At 48.7% G+C, this 16,005-nt stretch overlaps 1 protein-coding gene across 1 annotated transcript in view; it reads left to right on the top strand.

Moving 5' to 3' along the window:
* Positions 1 to 15,805, top strand: part of INTS1 (integrator complex subunit 1) — a 28,236-nt gene extending 12,431 nt beyond the window's left edge. The window contains 24 exon segments of the mRNA XM_039560368.1: positions 298 to 465; positions 783 to 894; positions 1,219 to 1,380; positions 2,114 to 2,260; positions 2,654 to 2,752; positions 3,120 to 3,244; positions 3,913 to 4,452; positions 4,952 to 5,111; positions 5,727 to 5,867; positions 6,253 to 6,433; positions 6,517 to 6,640; positions 7,165 to 7,283; positions 8,288 to 8,375; positions 8,983 to 9,209; positions 10,176 to 10,299; positions 10,778 to 10,911; positions 11,283 to 11,475; positions 11,745 to 11,872; positions 12,351 to 12,463; positions 13,005 to 13,118; positions 13,934 to 14,004; positions 14,509 to 14,600; positions 14,676 to 14,785; positions 15,186 to 15,805. Coding sequence (XP_039416302.1) covers positions 298 to 465; positions 783 to 894; positions 1,219 to 1,380; positions 2,114 to 2,260; positions 2,654 to 2,752; positions 3,120 to 3,244; positions 3,913 to 4,452; positions 4,952 to 5,111; positions 5,727 to 5,867; positions 6,253 to 6,433; positions 6,517 to 6,640; positions 7,165 to 7,283; positions 8,288 to 8,375; positions 8,983 to 9,209; positions 10,176 to 10,299; positions 10,778 to 10,911; positions 11,283 to 11,475; positions 11,745 to 11,872; positions 12,351 to 12,463; positions 13,005 to 13,118; positions 13,934 to 14,004; positions 14,509 to 14,600; positions 14,676 to 14,785; positions 15,186 to 15,301 — 3,588 coding nt within the window. The 3' untranslated portion in view covers positions 15,302 to 15,805.
* The last annotated feature ends 200 nt before the right edge of the window (positions 15,806 to 16,005 follow it).

Genomic DNA, 16,005 nt, shown 5'->3' with positions numbered 1-16,005 from the left:
TGTGGAGGAGGTTAAATGGTAAGCGTCAGTAGATCTTTTTCTTCAGAGAAATGCTATGTAAATGCTTACTTTAATGGGCTGCATCAGAAGGCACCTGTGCTCCACTGGGGACACTGTAAGATGCATGCAAAGCACTGGCCTTGTCCCTCTTGTGTCGGTTCTACTCTTGACTCCACAAGCTGATCTCCAGAGTGGCGTTTACTGGGCTGATGATAGAACCTGGAGAACAGTGCAGTGAAACCAGGGCACCTGGCTGTGTTTTGCAGTAAAGACCTCCTGGATGTTTTTCCCTTGCAGGATGTTGCCCGATTGATCGTGGAGCGCTCCACCATCATGTCCCACCTGTTCTCCAAGCTCTCCTACAGTGCTGAGTCAGACGCGGTGCTCGTGGCTCTGCTCTCCATCTTCTCCCGCTACATCAAGCGCATGCGGCAGAGCAAGGAGGGTGAGGAGGTGTACAGCTGGGTGAGTGCCTCCTGCCTTGCCTCAGCAGCTCACAGAGACTGGACAGGTTAACAAAACAGAAGCCCTTTATGTGTTACTCAATTTGAATAAACCAAATCCAGCTCAAGAATTCCCTGATCTGAAAATAATTGGATCGTGGCACAGTATCAGAGCCAAGCCTATGTGTTTGTAAAAAGCCTTTTTAACTTTTCCCCAAGTATCTTTTGTGGCCATTGCTGGTGATATTGGGAACTATGGTCTGGCTAAAGTTGTCCGTTCTCATGTTCTCCTTTCTCTCCCCACCTTTGCTCATCCTGTCTTTTCCTGGCTTTTTCCAGTCAGAGTCCCAGGATCAGGTGTTCCTTCGTTGGACTAGTGGGGAAACAGCCACCATGCACATCCTTGTGGTCCATGCCATGGTTATTCTCCTGACACTGGGGCCACCTCAAGGTTAGTGAAATATGCTCAGATTTTTTCAGGGGGTAATGGAGAATACAGGGAGGCTTTTCTCTATCTGCTGTCTCCTAACAGGTCAGGCTGGTGTTAATCCTTCTACTCGCAGGCTCAGCCCTTGCAGTACTTGTTTGTAGCTGTAAGATTTATCAGAATATTGCTGCAGAGTGTGAAGGATTTGCAGGCTGATTTCTTTTTTTTTGCTTTCTGCAGACAGCAGGAAATACTAAAACAATGGTGTGTTCTGGTGTACTGATCGAGAAGGGCAGGGTGTTCTAGGTGCTTGTGAACATGGGAAATAATTTTGTATCCACTCTTAAGCAGGAGATGGTGATTTTTACACCTTACTGGATATATGGTTCCCGGAGAAAAAGCCCCTTCCTACTGCTTTTCTGGTTGACACCTCCGAGGAGGCTCTGCTGCTCCCTGACTGGCTGAAGCTGCGGATGATCCGCTCCGAGGTCCCGCGTCTCGTGGATGCAGGTGAGCCTGTGGCACGTTCATTGGTGTTTCAGACCCTGCTGAAAGGAAAGGGAGAGGTTTCCCTGCTCAAGTGTGCCCAGCCATCCTACTGGGATGCCTTTGGATGGAGCCATCTGTCACTATTACTTTTAAAGTAGGGGAGTGAGTCTGAATGGATATTGTGCTTTCTGTGTATTTTAAAGGAATGGGGGGCTCTGAATTGAGGTCCCATCTTTTGTACAACTATGCAGTCACCAGACAACAGGCACAGCACTGTGGGAAGCTGTGCCTGAAGGATATAAGCTAAACCTCTGGTTACTCTGGTCCTCATACCACTTGTCAGTGCTCTCTTTCTTCTTGGTATTCAGTGCTTTCATCCCATTTTACTAATTAAATGACAGCTGTCTATAGCCAGTGATTGAATTATTCAATAATTCCTGCCTGCAGCCATCAAGAGATAGAGTGGAAGTTATTTTTTAATACAAATGATTGCGTTACTGAGGTTCTAATAAAATTAAACAGAAGATCAAATTAGCCAGTGAGTGAATTAACTGGAAGATGCAATAAGGCGGCAATGATTTGCAGAGGAAAGAAAATATAGTAGGCAGCTGTCAGACTTCTGGCTTTAGGCTCTCTGCAGCCCTGTCATTAATGTGTCACTGTTGGTCCAGACAAAAGCATAAAGATCAGGTAATAAAGATGACACTCCGTGGGCAGTTCAGAGGTCTGAGGACTCAGTGTTTGTTTATTTCAGCCCTGCAGGACCTGGAGCCACAGCAGCTGCTTCTCTTTGTTCAGTCCTTTGGAATCCCAGTTTCCAGCATGAGCAAACTTCTGCAGTACCTGGATCAGGCAGTATCTCATGACCCACAGACGCTGGAGCAGAACATCATGGACAAGAGTAAGAGCTACAGATGAGGCTGACTAGGCATTTCACTTTTTCTTGAACAGTTTCCATGAGTATCTCCTGTGACTTCCTTGGAAAAATCCAAGCTAGCTCAGCAAACTTTGTGCACAGGCTGCTTTGGCAGCTTGTTGTCACTGTAGACACCTGGGTGGCCCTTGGTTGTATTCCTCAAAATAGAGAGGGATTTTTTGGATTGGAGCGGACAGAGTCAAAAAGTAGTTTGGGAGGTACTTTGTAAAAGAAACAAAGTTTTCAAGGCATCATGTTATGAAGTTTATGGGAACAGCAGATTCTCTTGCCTGTGGGAGCTGTACAAACACCCAATTCTGTCCTGCTTTACTGAAGAGGGCAAGATGATGATGTGCTGTTATTTCCTCCTTTTTTCAGACTACATGGCTCATCTTGTGGAGGTTCAACATGAGAGAGGAGCAACAGGAGGCCAGACTTTCCACTCCTTGCTTACTGCCTCCTTACCAGCCCGCCGAGGTACTGCCTGGGATAGCCTAAATGTCAAAGTCATCTTCCAAACTTCCCTCCTTTGTTGCTGTTCAGAAGAACAGGCAGTGCTGTCTTCAAAAGCAGTTATGTTGCAATATACCAGCAAGTTAGACACCAGCCCTTTTTAGAGGTTTTTTGCTTCTGACAAAGGGAGAAATTCCAATATTTTTGGAGTTTATTACAGTGAGTTTTTCTGAGTGATATGGAAAAATAGGTCTTGCTTGGACTCAAGAGAAAAGCTGCTGAATTCCTCAGTAGTTAGAGACTGTAAAGCTGAAAGTGATCTGGTGTTGGGGCTCCAGATGCTTTCTACCATAACAGCATTTTCCTTTCTTTCCTTTTATTCCTCTTGCAGACAGTGCTGAGACTGCAAGGTCAAAATCTAGTCCTGAAAACTCTCAAAGTCAGAGCCGGATCCGGGCCTTGAGCCAGGTCCGTGTTCTGGGCCCAGAAGATGATCTGGCAGGCATCTTTCTGCAGGTACTGTTACAACGTCCAGCTGAGTAGCTGCTTCCCTGCAGCAGCTTTACAGAATCCATCTCTCTTATACTTGCATCTTGTGACCCCTTATCCTGCAGTGTTTGCTGGCAATAAATATGAAAGCCCTGATGCAACGAGGCCATGCCATTACAGCCTGGTGGAGTTAATACTGGCAGGAATTTTTTCTTGCAGTTGGAACGTGATGTGGCTTTTGATCATGCCTAGTACTGTCAGTACCTAGTAGCATGTTGCTGTCTCTGCACCTTGTTTGTTCTGTGTATAGTTCCTTTCCTCTCAGCAGTGGATGCAGGATTTGTGAAATGCTCACAGGGCCCCAGCAGAAAAGCTGTGTGCAAACAGCATTTGTACTCTGGCTTGCCTACTTACAGAGCTTCCCACCCTCCACTGACTCCAGAAGGAGCCTACAGGGAATTAATTGGCCAAGTTAGTTGTTGGTATTTGGGTAGTCATGTTGGGGTTGCAGAGATGCTGCTTATGTTCATGTGCCAGGCACTAGAATGTACAAGAAGCTGTATCAGAAGGTTCCTGTTAGCCCACAGTCAGTGTAACTGTACGAGGTAAATCGCTCCTCTGCCTTGGGACGTTCATGGTACAGCAAGCCCTTTTCACTGGCTGTCCTAAATGTACTCCGTGTTGTATCCCCCCAGCTTTTCCCACTGACCCCGGACCCACGGTGGCAGAACTCCAGCCTGCGGCCACTGGCCCTGGCACTGCAGCAGGCGCTGGGGCAGGAGCTGGCTCACATCCGCCAAGGGGCCGCGCCGGCGAGCGGGATGGCGGCAAGCGGGATGGCGGCGAGCGGGGTCACGGCGAGCAGGATGGCGGCGAGCGGGATCACGGCGAGCGGGGTCACGGCGAGCGGGATGGCGGCGAGCGGGATGGCGGCGAGCGGGATCACGGCGAGCGGGGTCACGGCGAGCGGGATGGCGGCGAGCGGGATGGCGGCGAGCGGGATGGCGGCGAGCGGGATGGCGGCGAGCGGGATCACGGCGAGCGGGATCACAGCGAGCGGGATGGCGGCGAACGGGATCGCAGCGAACGGGATCGCAGCGAGCGGGATGGCGGCACGGCTGCTGCAGGCGGTGGCTGCCCTGCTCAACTCGGCGCACAGCGGTGCCCTGGTCATGGCCATGCACCGCCACCACTTCATCTCCTGCCCGCTCATGCGCCAGCTCTACCAGTACCACGTGAGTGGCTTCGGGAGCGCTTCATGAAGAGGCGTGAGGTGGGGAGAAATGGGAAATCTGCAGTGCATCTGCTCTGCTGTGGGCATACCTGTGTAATGCTCAGCTCAGGTTGCCTGGCCATTACCTGCAGAATTAGGTGTACCTTACCTAGCCTGGTAACTCTTTTTTGGATTTACAGCTGTAGGTCTCTGCTGGTTTTGGGATCTCTAGTCTGTGTTGTATTGTGGTGTTGGACATGTCGTACGAGCCAAGGCGTTTGCAGACAGTTTGAGAGATAAAGTCTAATTCACTGAGTCATAGAATGGTTTTGGTTGGAAGGCACCTTAAAGATTGTCTAGTTCCAATTCCCCTGCCACGGGCAGGGGCACCTTGCACTAGATCAGGTTGCTCCAAGCCCATCCAACCTGGCCTTGAACACCTTTAGGGATGGGGAGTCCAGAACCTCTGGGCAACCTATGCCAGTGCCTCACCACCCTCACTGTAAAGCATTTCTTCCCAGCGCTCCATGCCACGGGACACTGCCTTCTCCTCGCTCTTCTTCAAAGTGCTCATGCAGATGCTGCAGTGGCTGGAGAACCCTGCGGTGGAAGATGGTCCCCTGCGAGCTCAGCTGAAGGCCTTTGCTGTGCAATACTCCTCGAGGCACAGGATCAGTGATGGTACTGGCAGTGGGCAGCTTATGGGACTCAGAGGGGACAAAGTGGGACAAGAAAGAGACAAACAAAACTGTACCTGGAGCAGGAAGTGTGGTGGGCAGCCTTTTAGACACGTGTTGTAAGGAGTAGCAAAAGTAGTACACTGTGCTGCAGAAACTCCTTGAGGGTTTGAACAAGTGCCTTAGCTCTGGGGGCTTGCAGTAGACACCCGGTATCATCTCACCAAGCACAGCAGATCTCTCAGGGAAAACTTCCTGTTTCTCAGGCCAGGAATTCTGTGTGAGCTGTAGTTTTGGTAGATGAGCATGCAGGAATGCCTCTGGAACAAGGTCACATCATGACTTGTAGAGTTGTTTATCATCTGCCATCCCTTGGGAGCAGGAGTCTAACCAAGAGCTTGGGCATGGAAATGGGTTTGTGGTTACAGAGCTTTCTCTTGCCCACGTGTAACATGCAGGAGAGCTGTCAAGGGTTGTGGTGGCCGTAAATGGCATTAGAATGTGTATTTGTATGTTTGAGTAGATGTGCCCTGGAGCCACACGGGGAATCTGTAGGAGGGAGGTCTGATGTGGGGCTGGCTTGTCCCTGTGTGATGCCAGTGCTGTGATTTCATTGCAGTTCGAGGTGGCTTCTTGCACCTCACAGAAGCTCTTTCTTTCCGTCGTGACCCGGACTTGATCAGCTCCACAGTCTGTGCCATCATTGCAACTCTGAAATCAGGAGAGAAGTGTAATGTGGAGCCAGAGCTTATCAGCAAAGGTATGGATGTCCTTCTGCTCTCCTCCTTTGCAACAGCAGCTTGAACTTCCAGCCCAGCAAGGGAGTGCCTACTGTGCAGGCTGTGGGAATCTGCCTTCTCCCTGAATCAGAAAATGTGAACTGATCTAAGCTTGGCCCTGTCTTTTATCACCTCCTTTGTCCCACTGTATGTGGGTTTATAAACTCTGATCTGGGGCTGGGATTAAGTCTCTGAGCACACTGTTGGTTTCCACTAGCAAAAAGAGAAATGGAAGCCTACTATCCCAGGTAAAAAATGGCTTCCCTCTGCCTCAGTGAGCCTGGCTATCAGGAATAATACTTGCAAGGTTCCATACCTTTTACCACATCCTGAAGTTAATGAGTGGCATCTTTCTCCCCCTGCTAGTCCTTCAAGGTCTGATTGAAACCCACTCTCCATACCTGGAGGAGCTTCTGACTGTCCTCTTCTCAGCTACTGTTGAGACCACTGCCAGGTGTCCTGCTATGAAACCAATTGCTGTGGTGTGCTCCTTGTTGCTCCAGGACAAAGAAGAAACACCAGTAAAGAAGGAGGTGGAGAGTTGCAGGTGAGCCAAGGCCATGATGGGGATTCATGGGTAGGTCTGGGTGCATGGTATCACCGGTGACACTGGCGTTGCTTTGTCCACAGTGCTGAATCAGCTTGGCCAGGGCCTGCCTCTGGCCTTCTCAATGACTGGCTGGAGATGTTGGACCCGGAGGTCATCAGCAGCTGCCCTGATCTCCAGCAGAAGCTACTGTTCTCCTGGAACAAAGTAAGAGTTGCTGGGCCGAGGGACTGCGGTGCTGAAACGACTTTCTGGGGTACTGACCTGCACCTGGAAACAGGGCAAGGGGTAGTTCATGTTGTGCCACAGGTTACTGTATGAGTTCCAAAGCAGTACAGTCTGACTAGGAGGACAGTTCTGTGCAAGGCTCACATTTGCCAGTGCAAGGCTTATGTTTCCTCTTATCTTTATATTTCCTCAGCTGTGTTCTTTTAAGGACTTCAGAGTGCCTTACAGACCCAACACGGTCCCGTAACAACTCAGCCAGCTGTGTTTTCGTTGGTATTTTTGCAGGCAGATCAATAGCTTGCCCAAAGTGCCATGCCAAAGGCTGAAACTGAATTTCACATCTGATGCCATGTTCTGTTAGAAAGTGCTGCCCTAAATCCTCGTGCTGTGTGTGCTGTCTGCCCATCTGGATTGTCATCCTTGTGCAGTACACATGGCATCTCCTACATCCACCTCGCTACCAGGATCTGTTCATTAATCTCTTCCTCTTTTGGTGCTTCCAGGCAGGGTCCCAGGTGCCCTCCTTCTGCCCATACCTCTTGGCTCTTCTGACTCACCAGTCTAGCTGGACCACGCTGCACCAGTGCATCAGGCTTCTGCTTGGCAGGAACAGGGAGCAAAGGTGAGTCTTGTCAGGCCTAGCCAAGGGATTGAGCAGGGCAACTCTGTCTGAGAGAGAACAAGACCTGCCATGTTCATGATGTGTCTGCCAGGAGATGTAAATCAGCCAAAAATAGACTTTGTGAGAAGGATGCTGATTTCAGTCCTGCTGATTTGTGTACCTTGATATAAACATTACCTACTGTTTGATGGACGCAGCTCATAAAGATTTGGCTGTGTTCTAAACAGGAAGTGCTAATTGTGGGTAATCCATCTTGCACTGCCCTTGGTGATAATCTTTATGAGCATGGGGTTGCAGAACGTCTCGGATAGTGAACTGAGGGCTGTCTCTGTACCTGGGCAGGCTCGGATGGATCTTTTGGTTGTACTAAACTCCATTTCCAGTCTTTCTCTACTCCTTTTGTGACATCAGGCTCCCAGTTCTGATCTCTGCAGCAGCCCTAGCTCTCAGCTTCTCTACACAGCTCTCAAATACTGAAATGCCACTGTAGTAGTATTGTGCTTAAACTTGTTTTTACACTTATGCACCAGGAAATACTGACACCTAATAACAGCAATACTTCTAAAACTGGTAGTATTTCAGTTTATTATTTTATTCTTGATTTCTTGCTCAAAATTACATGCACTGCTCAGTTCAAGGTAACAGCCGCGATAGGATATTCCACACACTGGGACAGTAAGGTCATTGGTCTGATTGTGCCAACTGTTCGTGTTGATGACCAACTCCTGGCCTTGGTGCAAGGCTCCACGTAGCCCCCACACTTGCTGAATGTCATTTGTTCTGCTCTGCACCCTGTGCTGTGCTTATTGCAACAAATATTTAGTCATAATCTGGGAACAGAACCAACCCCCTTCTCGGGACTTAATAGATCCTATTTTTACATTTGCAGATGTTTCTTTCTTCACAGCACTCATCATGTTTAGTGATGCTTCCATGTGTTTGTGTGCTGCCCGAGGGCTGTGTTGATTCCAATTGCAAATCTATCTTCTTCTGTCTTCTGGCAGGTTTGACCCAACTGCATCCCTGGATTTCTTGTGGGCTTGTATTCACATTCCTCGGATCTGGCAGGGGAGGGACCAGAGAACTCCTCAGGTATCGGTTCAGTTCTTCCAAGATTCCTCTCTGGATGGAGCAAGAGGCAATGTTTTCACAGTACCTGATTTTTCTGTGGCCAAGAGGTGGCTGGAGTGATTCAGGTGGAGTGTGCCAAGTTTGCTGCCGGTACCTCAGCTGGTTATTTAGCTGCTCTGCTATGTTACATATTACAGTGGCAATTTAGAGTCCAAAAAGCTGATAGGAATGCACAAAGTTTGCCCACTTGGCATTTCACCTGCAGCAATTGCCACAATATCTGGTAAAGGCACAAGGCTAGAGTGGCAAGCAGGCTAAAACCCAGCATGGGATAATGGCCATTTTACAAAGAAAAGGAGGCTGTGTCTCTTCTCCACGGAATTTCATTGGTTTGGTGACTGAATTATGATTTCTGACCCATCACATGTGCTGAGATGGAAGTAAATGAAGTAGAGGAGGGGTAAGGAGGTTTTACTTGGGGCTGTGATGCTTTCAGAGCTCTAATATGGGGCCATTCTTAAGTCTGGTTCTGAGATGCTCCATCCCATTTGGGGAAGGTGTGACTAGAAGGAACTAAGGGTCTTGGGATTTGGTGTGGAATTACTTGGGGTGTTCTCTTGCACTACAGAAGCGCCGTGAGGAATTCGTGCTCCACTTGAAGGCGTCAGAATTGATCAGCATGGTGGAGCTGATCCTGGCTGAAGCAGAGACCAGATACCAGAACACTGACGAGGCCTCCTGCACACTCATCCAGTCTCGACTGCCGTTGTTGCTCAGTTGTTCCCATGGAGACCTTGAGAACATCAAAAAAGTAACAGAGTATTTGACCAGCTGCATCCAGCAGTGGGGAAGCAGGTGAGGCTGCAAATGAGGAGCTTTGTCTGCTGGAATTGTAGTTCTTGGGCACAGGCAGGCAGGTAATGATGAGACTTGCAAGTATGTCTTCATTAAGAATATCATGTTCCAGAGCCTGTATGAAAAGTGCACACTACCCTCCCTGAGGTCTGGGGGAATAACAAGTGATTTTAAGTGGTACTCAGACCAGGAAGGTGACTTCAAAAGTGAAGTTTAAGGGTGCTTTTGCTTTTAGAACTTCAGAATGAAATTCTTGACATGCTTGGTTTTTTTTTTTCCTTTCTTTAAGGCAATGGTTATTTTTAATTACTAGTTCCTAATGTGGGATTTCTTGTCTACTCATCCCTTGAGTCACTGCTTATAATACATCCTGCTTCTGACTTGCTTTCAAAGCTGAATGGAGACCAGATTGTTTCTAAAAGCTATTTTAGGACTGTGGAAAGAACAGGAAGATGATGTTTTCAAGGCAGTGAAAGGAACTGACCTAATTCCAACGTTGCTTATGGTGATATTAGGAGAGATTCTGAGTAACCTCAGTTGCTGTTGCTTTCTACTTCCTCCCAGTGCAGACTGTGCCAGGCATCTACAGGGCTTTCAGGTGTGTAGAGAACATGGTGGCCAGTCTGAATAGTTGTGGTTCTGATTTCTTTTCCAGTTGAGATGGGGCTGACCATGAGTACCACATGCAGGAACTCTGCACTAGAGATGTAAGCAGAGCTTTCTTGTCCTTTGCCCTTTGGAATTGCAGTTTTCTAGCTGCAAGTGGATCCCCATAGACTGCGGATGGATCCCTGCAGAAAGTGAATGACCTGAGTTGTCCAAAAGAAGCAAAGACTTAAAAAACACTGGTTGAGATTAGTGATGTCTGTGTTTTCACATGCTCTGTTTGCCGTGTGCAGGAAGGCTGTTAGTAATCTGATGGGTCTGGGATGTAGCCAGTGGCTGACATCACCCTTTTTCCTTTAGCTCTGTGGGGAAATGCTGCCAGGACCTTCTGCTGCAGATATACCTGCAACTACCTGAGCTCCTTGTGCCTATGCCTGAGATGCTTCTTACCAGCGAAGGAGCCAGAGACAGCAGCACTTGCAAGGTAAAGTTAGAGGCATAGGAAAGCCCCTTTCTAGTTATGTATGCAGAATGGATGCTACCCTGATGCCCAGTTTAGAAGGCAAGGATTGGCAAAAGCTTCCTGGATGACTTTGGTTTCTTTATTTTGCTCTTTTGTTACCCCTTCCCTCCTTGCACTCTCCAGAGCAGAGAGTTCTGGTGTGGTTTATTTTGCAGTGTCCTTCTATAAAATAGTGTAAGCTCCACAAGCTTCTGTGTGCCAAAGGCTTCTGTAAAGCACAAGTGTAAAGGCATCTGATCCTGCTTTGATGTCTGCAGGGACTGTGGACTTCAGATCCCATGCCAGCTGGAATCCTGCATCTACTCACAGATTCTACCTGAAAATAATTTCTGTCAACCCCCCTGTGTAGCTGGAAAGGAATTGGGAAACACTGCTGGAGAGCCAGGGGCTGGTTTGTACATTAAACTACTTAACAGTTTGCTCATTATTTTTCTTCCAGCTTGATGCCCTGGTTCACAGATTCATTAACCTCCTCGCAGACACCAGTGACTCCAAGTCATCCGAAAGCCGCGTGTGGGATGCCAATATGGCCTGCAGGAAGTTGGCTGTGGCCCATCCCATCCTCCTCCTTAGGTACCTCTCTCTCCCTGTGTGTGGCTGGGGTTCAGTGAAAAGCATCCACCCTTGTCCTAGAAAGGGAACAAACTTGCAGCCATCACAATGATGGTGAGAGAATTCACCTTCATGTACAGAAGTCAAGTGAAAAGGCAGCAAAGTTGCATCTCTTACAATGAGGCAATACCTTGTGTCTGTCAGGAAATAATGTTGGAATTAAAGACTAGAGAACAGAATATGGGTGAGAAATGGGGCTTGCTGAGTCTATGGGTATAGGGATCAAGTCCGGAACTCTGAGAGAGGATAAGGGATTTTGCCTTCCGGGAACTGAGGTGAAATGTAAGTTTCTTGAAAGATCTAGACCTGGATTTTCTTATTTGTTGTTTCAGGCACTTGCCAATGATTGCAGCACTGCTGCACGGCCGCGTTCACCTCAATTTCCAGGAGTTCAGGCAGCAGAACCACTTGACCTTCTTCATCCACGTCCTGGGGATCCTGGAACTGCTCCAGCCGCAGGTCTTCCAGAACGAGCACCAGGCGGCACTCTGGGACTGTCTCCTGTCCTTCATCCGTCTGCTGCTGGTAGGAAAATCCCTGCTTCCCTCCGTGTGCCGGCTGCTGGCCACTAGATGGGGAAGCTCGTGTAACACAGGGCCAACCTCAGCTCTTCTCATTCGAAGGGAAAGCCTTCCTAAATGCCTAAGAACAAAAAAGTGCATTAAGTACCTTGGAGGGCTTGAAGAGGAGGCAGGAGATGAAGAAACCACTCTGTGGTACCCAGAGGTGCAGGATAGGGCAGTGCATTGCTGCTTTTTTTGTTGTTAACTCTCACCTTCTTGATCCTTTCCCAGAACTACAGAAAATCCTCGCGGCACCTGGCTGCCTTCATCAGCAAGTTTGTCCAGTTCATCCACAAGTACATCACATGCAATGCCCAGGCAGCTGTCTCCTTCTTGCAGAAGCACTCGGATCCACTCCAGTAAGCTTCCTTATGCCTGTCAGCCCATGCACAGTCAGATTGCCAGGAGCTAATGAGACAGAAGACAGCAAGAAGATGTGACAGAGTAGCTGCTAATATGGCACTTTTTCACCCTTGGCTCCCTTAAGTCTCTATTGAGATGAGCAGCATATCTCTTTTCTTATAGGTGAAAACTGAGCCCAAGGAAGTCACATAATGACTTCAACTCACATAATGGCCTAAACAGCATATTGAGGTATTATAGTGCCCTGCAACTTCTCCAGAGGGGCAGCTGGAGGGTCTTTCCCCAGAGCAGTGGCTGCCGGGTCCCACCTGCAGATATGTGGGGAAACTGCATTTGTGTTCCAGTTACGAAGAAAGGAAAAATCTTGTTTCTGCTTCTGAGCAGCTCTTTGTTTCAGTGTACATATCTGTGCTGTTACTTGTGCTCATGCCCTTATTGCTATTGAAAGCCAAACACAACACCTCTTTTTCCCAGTGACCTGTCATCAGACAACAGTGACCTAGCAATGCTGAAGTCCCTCCTGGCTGGGCTGAGTCTGCCTAGTAAGAGTGGCATCTTGGACAGGGGCTCTGATGAAGAGAAGGATGGTGAGTCTGGGTGGGGAAAGAGTTATTCCAGCTGGTGAGCCTGTAATCTGTTTTGGAGAACAGATGTTTTTGTGGGGTGTATGCTGTGCTTGTTCTTGTAACAGCTCAATGTGTTTAGAGTGGAGAATGGCACTTGTATGCTCAGCAGTTGGGAACCAGATCTGGGATGGGTTAATTTGTTTTGCTGCCAGTGATATCACTACTGGAGCAGAACAACAGCCCTTAACAGGGGTGAGTTTCCTGGTTGTGGATTTCGCCCTTTTAATCCACACTTAAGGATTGACCTGTTGGGGGGACTCTAAGGGCACATCCACTCTTCCACTGTTTACAGCTTGCATGGGAACATTAGTCAGTATTTAAAGAGCTTGCAAAGCTTCCTCCTCAGTGTCAGCTGAGGGGGTGACAGGAGGTGCAGTGAGATTAGAGACAGTGTGAGAGCCAGGAATTGGATCACAGCATTGCTGGTGGTTCATGATACACCACTGCACTGGGAGGGAATATTGGCTGTCAGGAGTGCCCTGCTCTCTCTCTCTCCCCCCAGATGAAGCAGCTGCTGGTTCTCTCCCCCTCGTCAGCGTGTCCCTCTTCACTCCCCTCACGCCAGCTGAAATGGCCCCGTATATGAAGAGGCTCTCCAGAGGCCAGACAGTGGAGGGTGAGTGAGGACCTGCAGAGCTGTGCAAAGACACAGGGCAAATGCAGGCATTTGTTAACCTTGTTACTTATCTGTCAGCAGCAGCCTGGTTTCCTGTGTCAGTCTTGTGTTTGGAAGTCACCAGCAGTTCGGATATTGTTCCATTTTTGGATTAACTTGTCCGTAACCTCCTGTGATTCTGTGACAGAGGCTTCCTATGATTCTGTTATCACTTAGCAGTAATTCAATGGCCTCTGCTTTGGGGCTCTTCAAGGATCTTTAAGCATTTTGGGAGATAGTATGAGTAAATCAAGGAATGCTACAGTCTGAGCCAAGTCTGAAGTGCTGATAGGAGTGAAATACCAAATTGATGAGAAGCAGGGTTTGTTAGAAATCCCCAAATGGCCTTCATGGAAGAAAATCATGTTAACCTGGCATATGGGAACAATGATCTTCTCCAAAAGCCTCCTGAAATTACAGGTGTCCAGTGTTAAACCTAAGTTGTGATGGTTTTCCTTCCAAGGTAGAATAGGACAAAAATGTCCTGCCTGGACCCTGTTTTTTAAAGAGACACGCTGTGAAGGTCTTTAGTTACAGAAGAAAGTGTTCTGGAACTGAAACCTCTCACCCCATTGCATTCCTTCCTCTGCCTGGGCAGGTTGGGATGTGCTGATCTGGCACATCCCTGGGCTCCTCCTTTTTGAAGAACTGCCTTTATTACACTACCTCTGTGTGCAAGTGGGAAACCTTGACAGCTTGGGAGATTGGTTTTGTGGGGAAAAAAGAAAAGATTCTTTGCTGGATCAGTCACCCTTTCAACCTGTGTCTTCTGGCAGACATCCTGGAGGTGCTGACAGACATCGATGAGATGTCCAGACGGAGGCCAGAAATTCTTGCCTTTTTTGCTGTGAGTATTGGTGTCTCAAACTGCCGCTGGAAGGAAGAGATTCTTTTCACCAGCGTCTGTGTTGCACAGCCAGCTTAAGCACGTCCCTTCCTCTGCTTTTTGGGTGGTTGTTGCAGCACCTTAGGAGAAATGTGTCCTCAGTTAGCCCTGCTGAGAGCAGGCGCTATTTCCCTCCATTGCATGCTGGGTCAACCACCATCTACTTTATATCAGAGGAAGAATTAACCCTCTGTCCTCTTCCCAGGGCAAGGAGAGAACAGAGCAGCTCTGTTGAAAAAGCTGTAAACTAGGAAAAACTCAGCTGTCCCACATGAAATAAGATTACAGAAGGGTACTTTAAAGTATTCAAAACCAGGATAATCTCTTACAGGGAGGGATTTCTGGGGTCAGCTAGTACCTGCTGGATTTGTGTTGGGCTGGATTGGTGTGGAGGGGGAGTAATGCCAGTCTGAGGAGTTTGTGCTCCCTGAATGGCCCCATGATCCACATTTGTCCATCTTTCAGACAAACCTACAGAAGCTGATGAGTTCATCAGAGGATTCCTGCCGAAACCTGGCCTTCAGCCTGGCTTTGCGCTCCATTCAGAACAACCCCAGGTGAGCAGCCCTGGAACTGAGGCTGTGCTGGCTCGAGATCTGGGCTGTACTGACACTGTCATGTTTCACTCCCAGCATTGCTGCAGATTTCCTGCCCACCTACATGTACTGCCTGGGCAGCCGAGACTTCGAGGTGGTGCAGACAGCACTGAGGAACCTGCCTGAATACACCCTCCTTTGCCAAGGTAAGTGGAGATGTGCCACCTTTGGGGCACAGTTGGCTTCACAAGGGTCGAAGCTGGGGTTCTGTGCTGGGCACAGCTCCCCTGGGAAGCTGCCCAGGATCGCTATTGCTTAGACCAGGCCATCAATACCAATTGGGCTGAGCTTCGCAAGGGGAGCTGTCATAGAGACAAGGGGGGCTTCCTTGAAGTAGATTTGTCTCCCTTACAGTTTTCTCTGAGTTGTGACCTCTCACATGATCACAAACCCACGGAGCTGTTAGAGGGTGGATTGTGCCGTGTTCTTATGGAAGGAGAGATTTCTCACGTAGCTGCAAATGCTCACCCAGTGGTTGTTGGTGGGTTGCTCTTCTTGCACACGGAGCCCTCGGGCCAGTCCTCACTCTGCCTTTCCCTCCCCCAGAGCACGCAGCGGTGTTGCTGCACAGGGCCTTCCTGGTGGGCATGTACGGCCAGATCGACACCAGCTCTCAGATCTCAGAGGCTTTGAAGATCCTGCACATGGAGGCCATGATATGAACGTGTGCTTCTGGGAGTTTCACTTCCACAGGAATTAATTTAATGGATTCATCAGCTGCATTACAGCCCTGCAAGAAGAACAGTGTATTGCAACCCATGTTTGCTGGAGGATCAAAGGGGATGTGGCAGGCCAGACTGTTCTGGAAAAGGAGAGGGTGCTGACTGAAGATCAGCAAGGGGCAAGGATCAATCTGGCTGGCTAAAATGCCATTATTGTGGGAGACAAATCTCCTGAACATTGTGCCAAACAGGGACCACTTCCTTCATGGGGTCTTGGGGCAGTGGCTGTTGGTTTGTTGTTTGGGGGTTTTTGTCTCTCCAGGAAGGCAGAGCTGCTGGGAGAGCAGAAGGGAGTGAGCGATGGCCCTTGCACTTGAAATATCTGCACTCTCTGTGTTGGAGAGAACATGCAGATTTGTGCAGGGGGAGAGACCACTTTGGTTTCTGGGGGTGGGTGTTTTATTTTTTTTTATTTTATAATTAAAATTCTCTTTGTTTCCATTGTGCCTTTCTCTGCTCCCTTGGGCATAGCTTGACATCCCTCTCCCCCTGTACTTCATTCTCTCATTATTCTATACAAAGCATCTCTGGAAGACCTGTCTCCATGGCCAAGTGCTCACAGAGCTGCCTTGGCCTTTTACAGGATGTGCAAGAAATGGAGCAGGTTTGGAAGGGTCAGTGGGGTACCATGGATGAGTTTGGTC

This window comes from Corvus cornix, chromosome 14 (genome assembly GCF_000738735.6).
Source record: "Corvus cornix cornix isolate S_Up_H32 chromosome 14, ASM73873v5, whole genome shotgun sequence".
Classification (NCBI taxonomy): Eukaryota; Metazoa; Chordata; class Aves; order Passeriformes; family Corvidae; genus Corvus; species Corvus cornix.
Note: the sequence above shows the minus strand (reverse complement) of the source record. Positions and strands in the feature narration are given on the sequence as shown.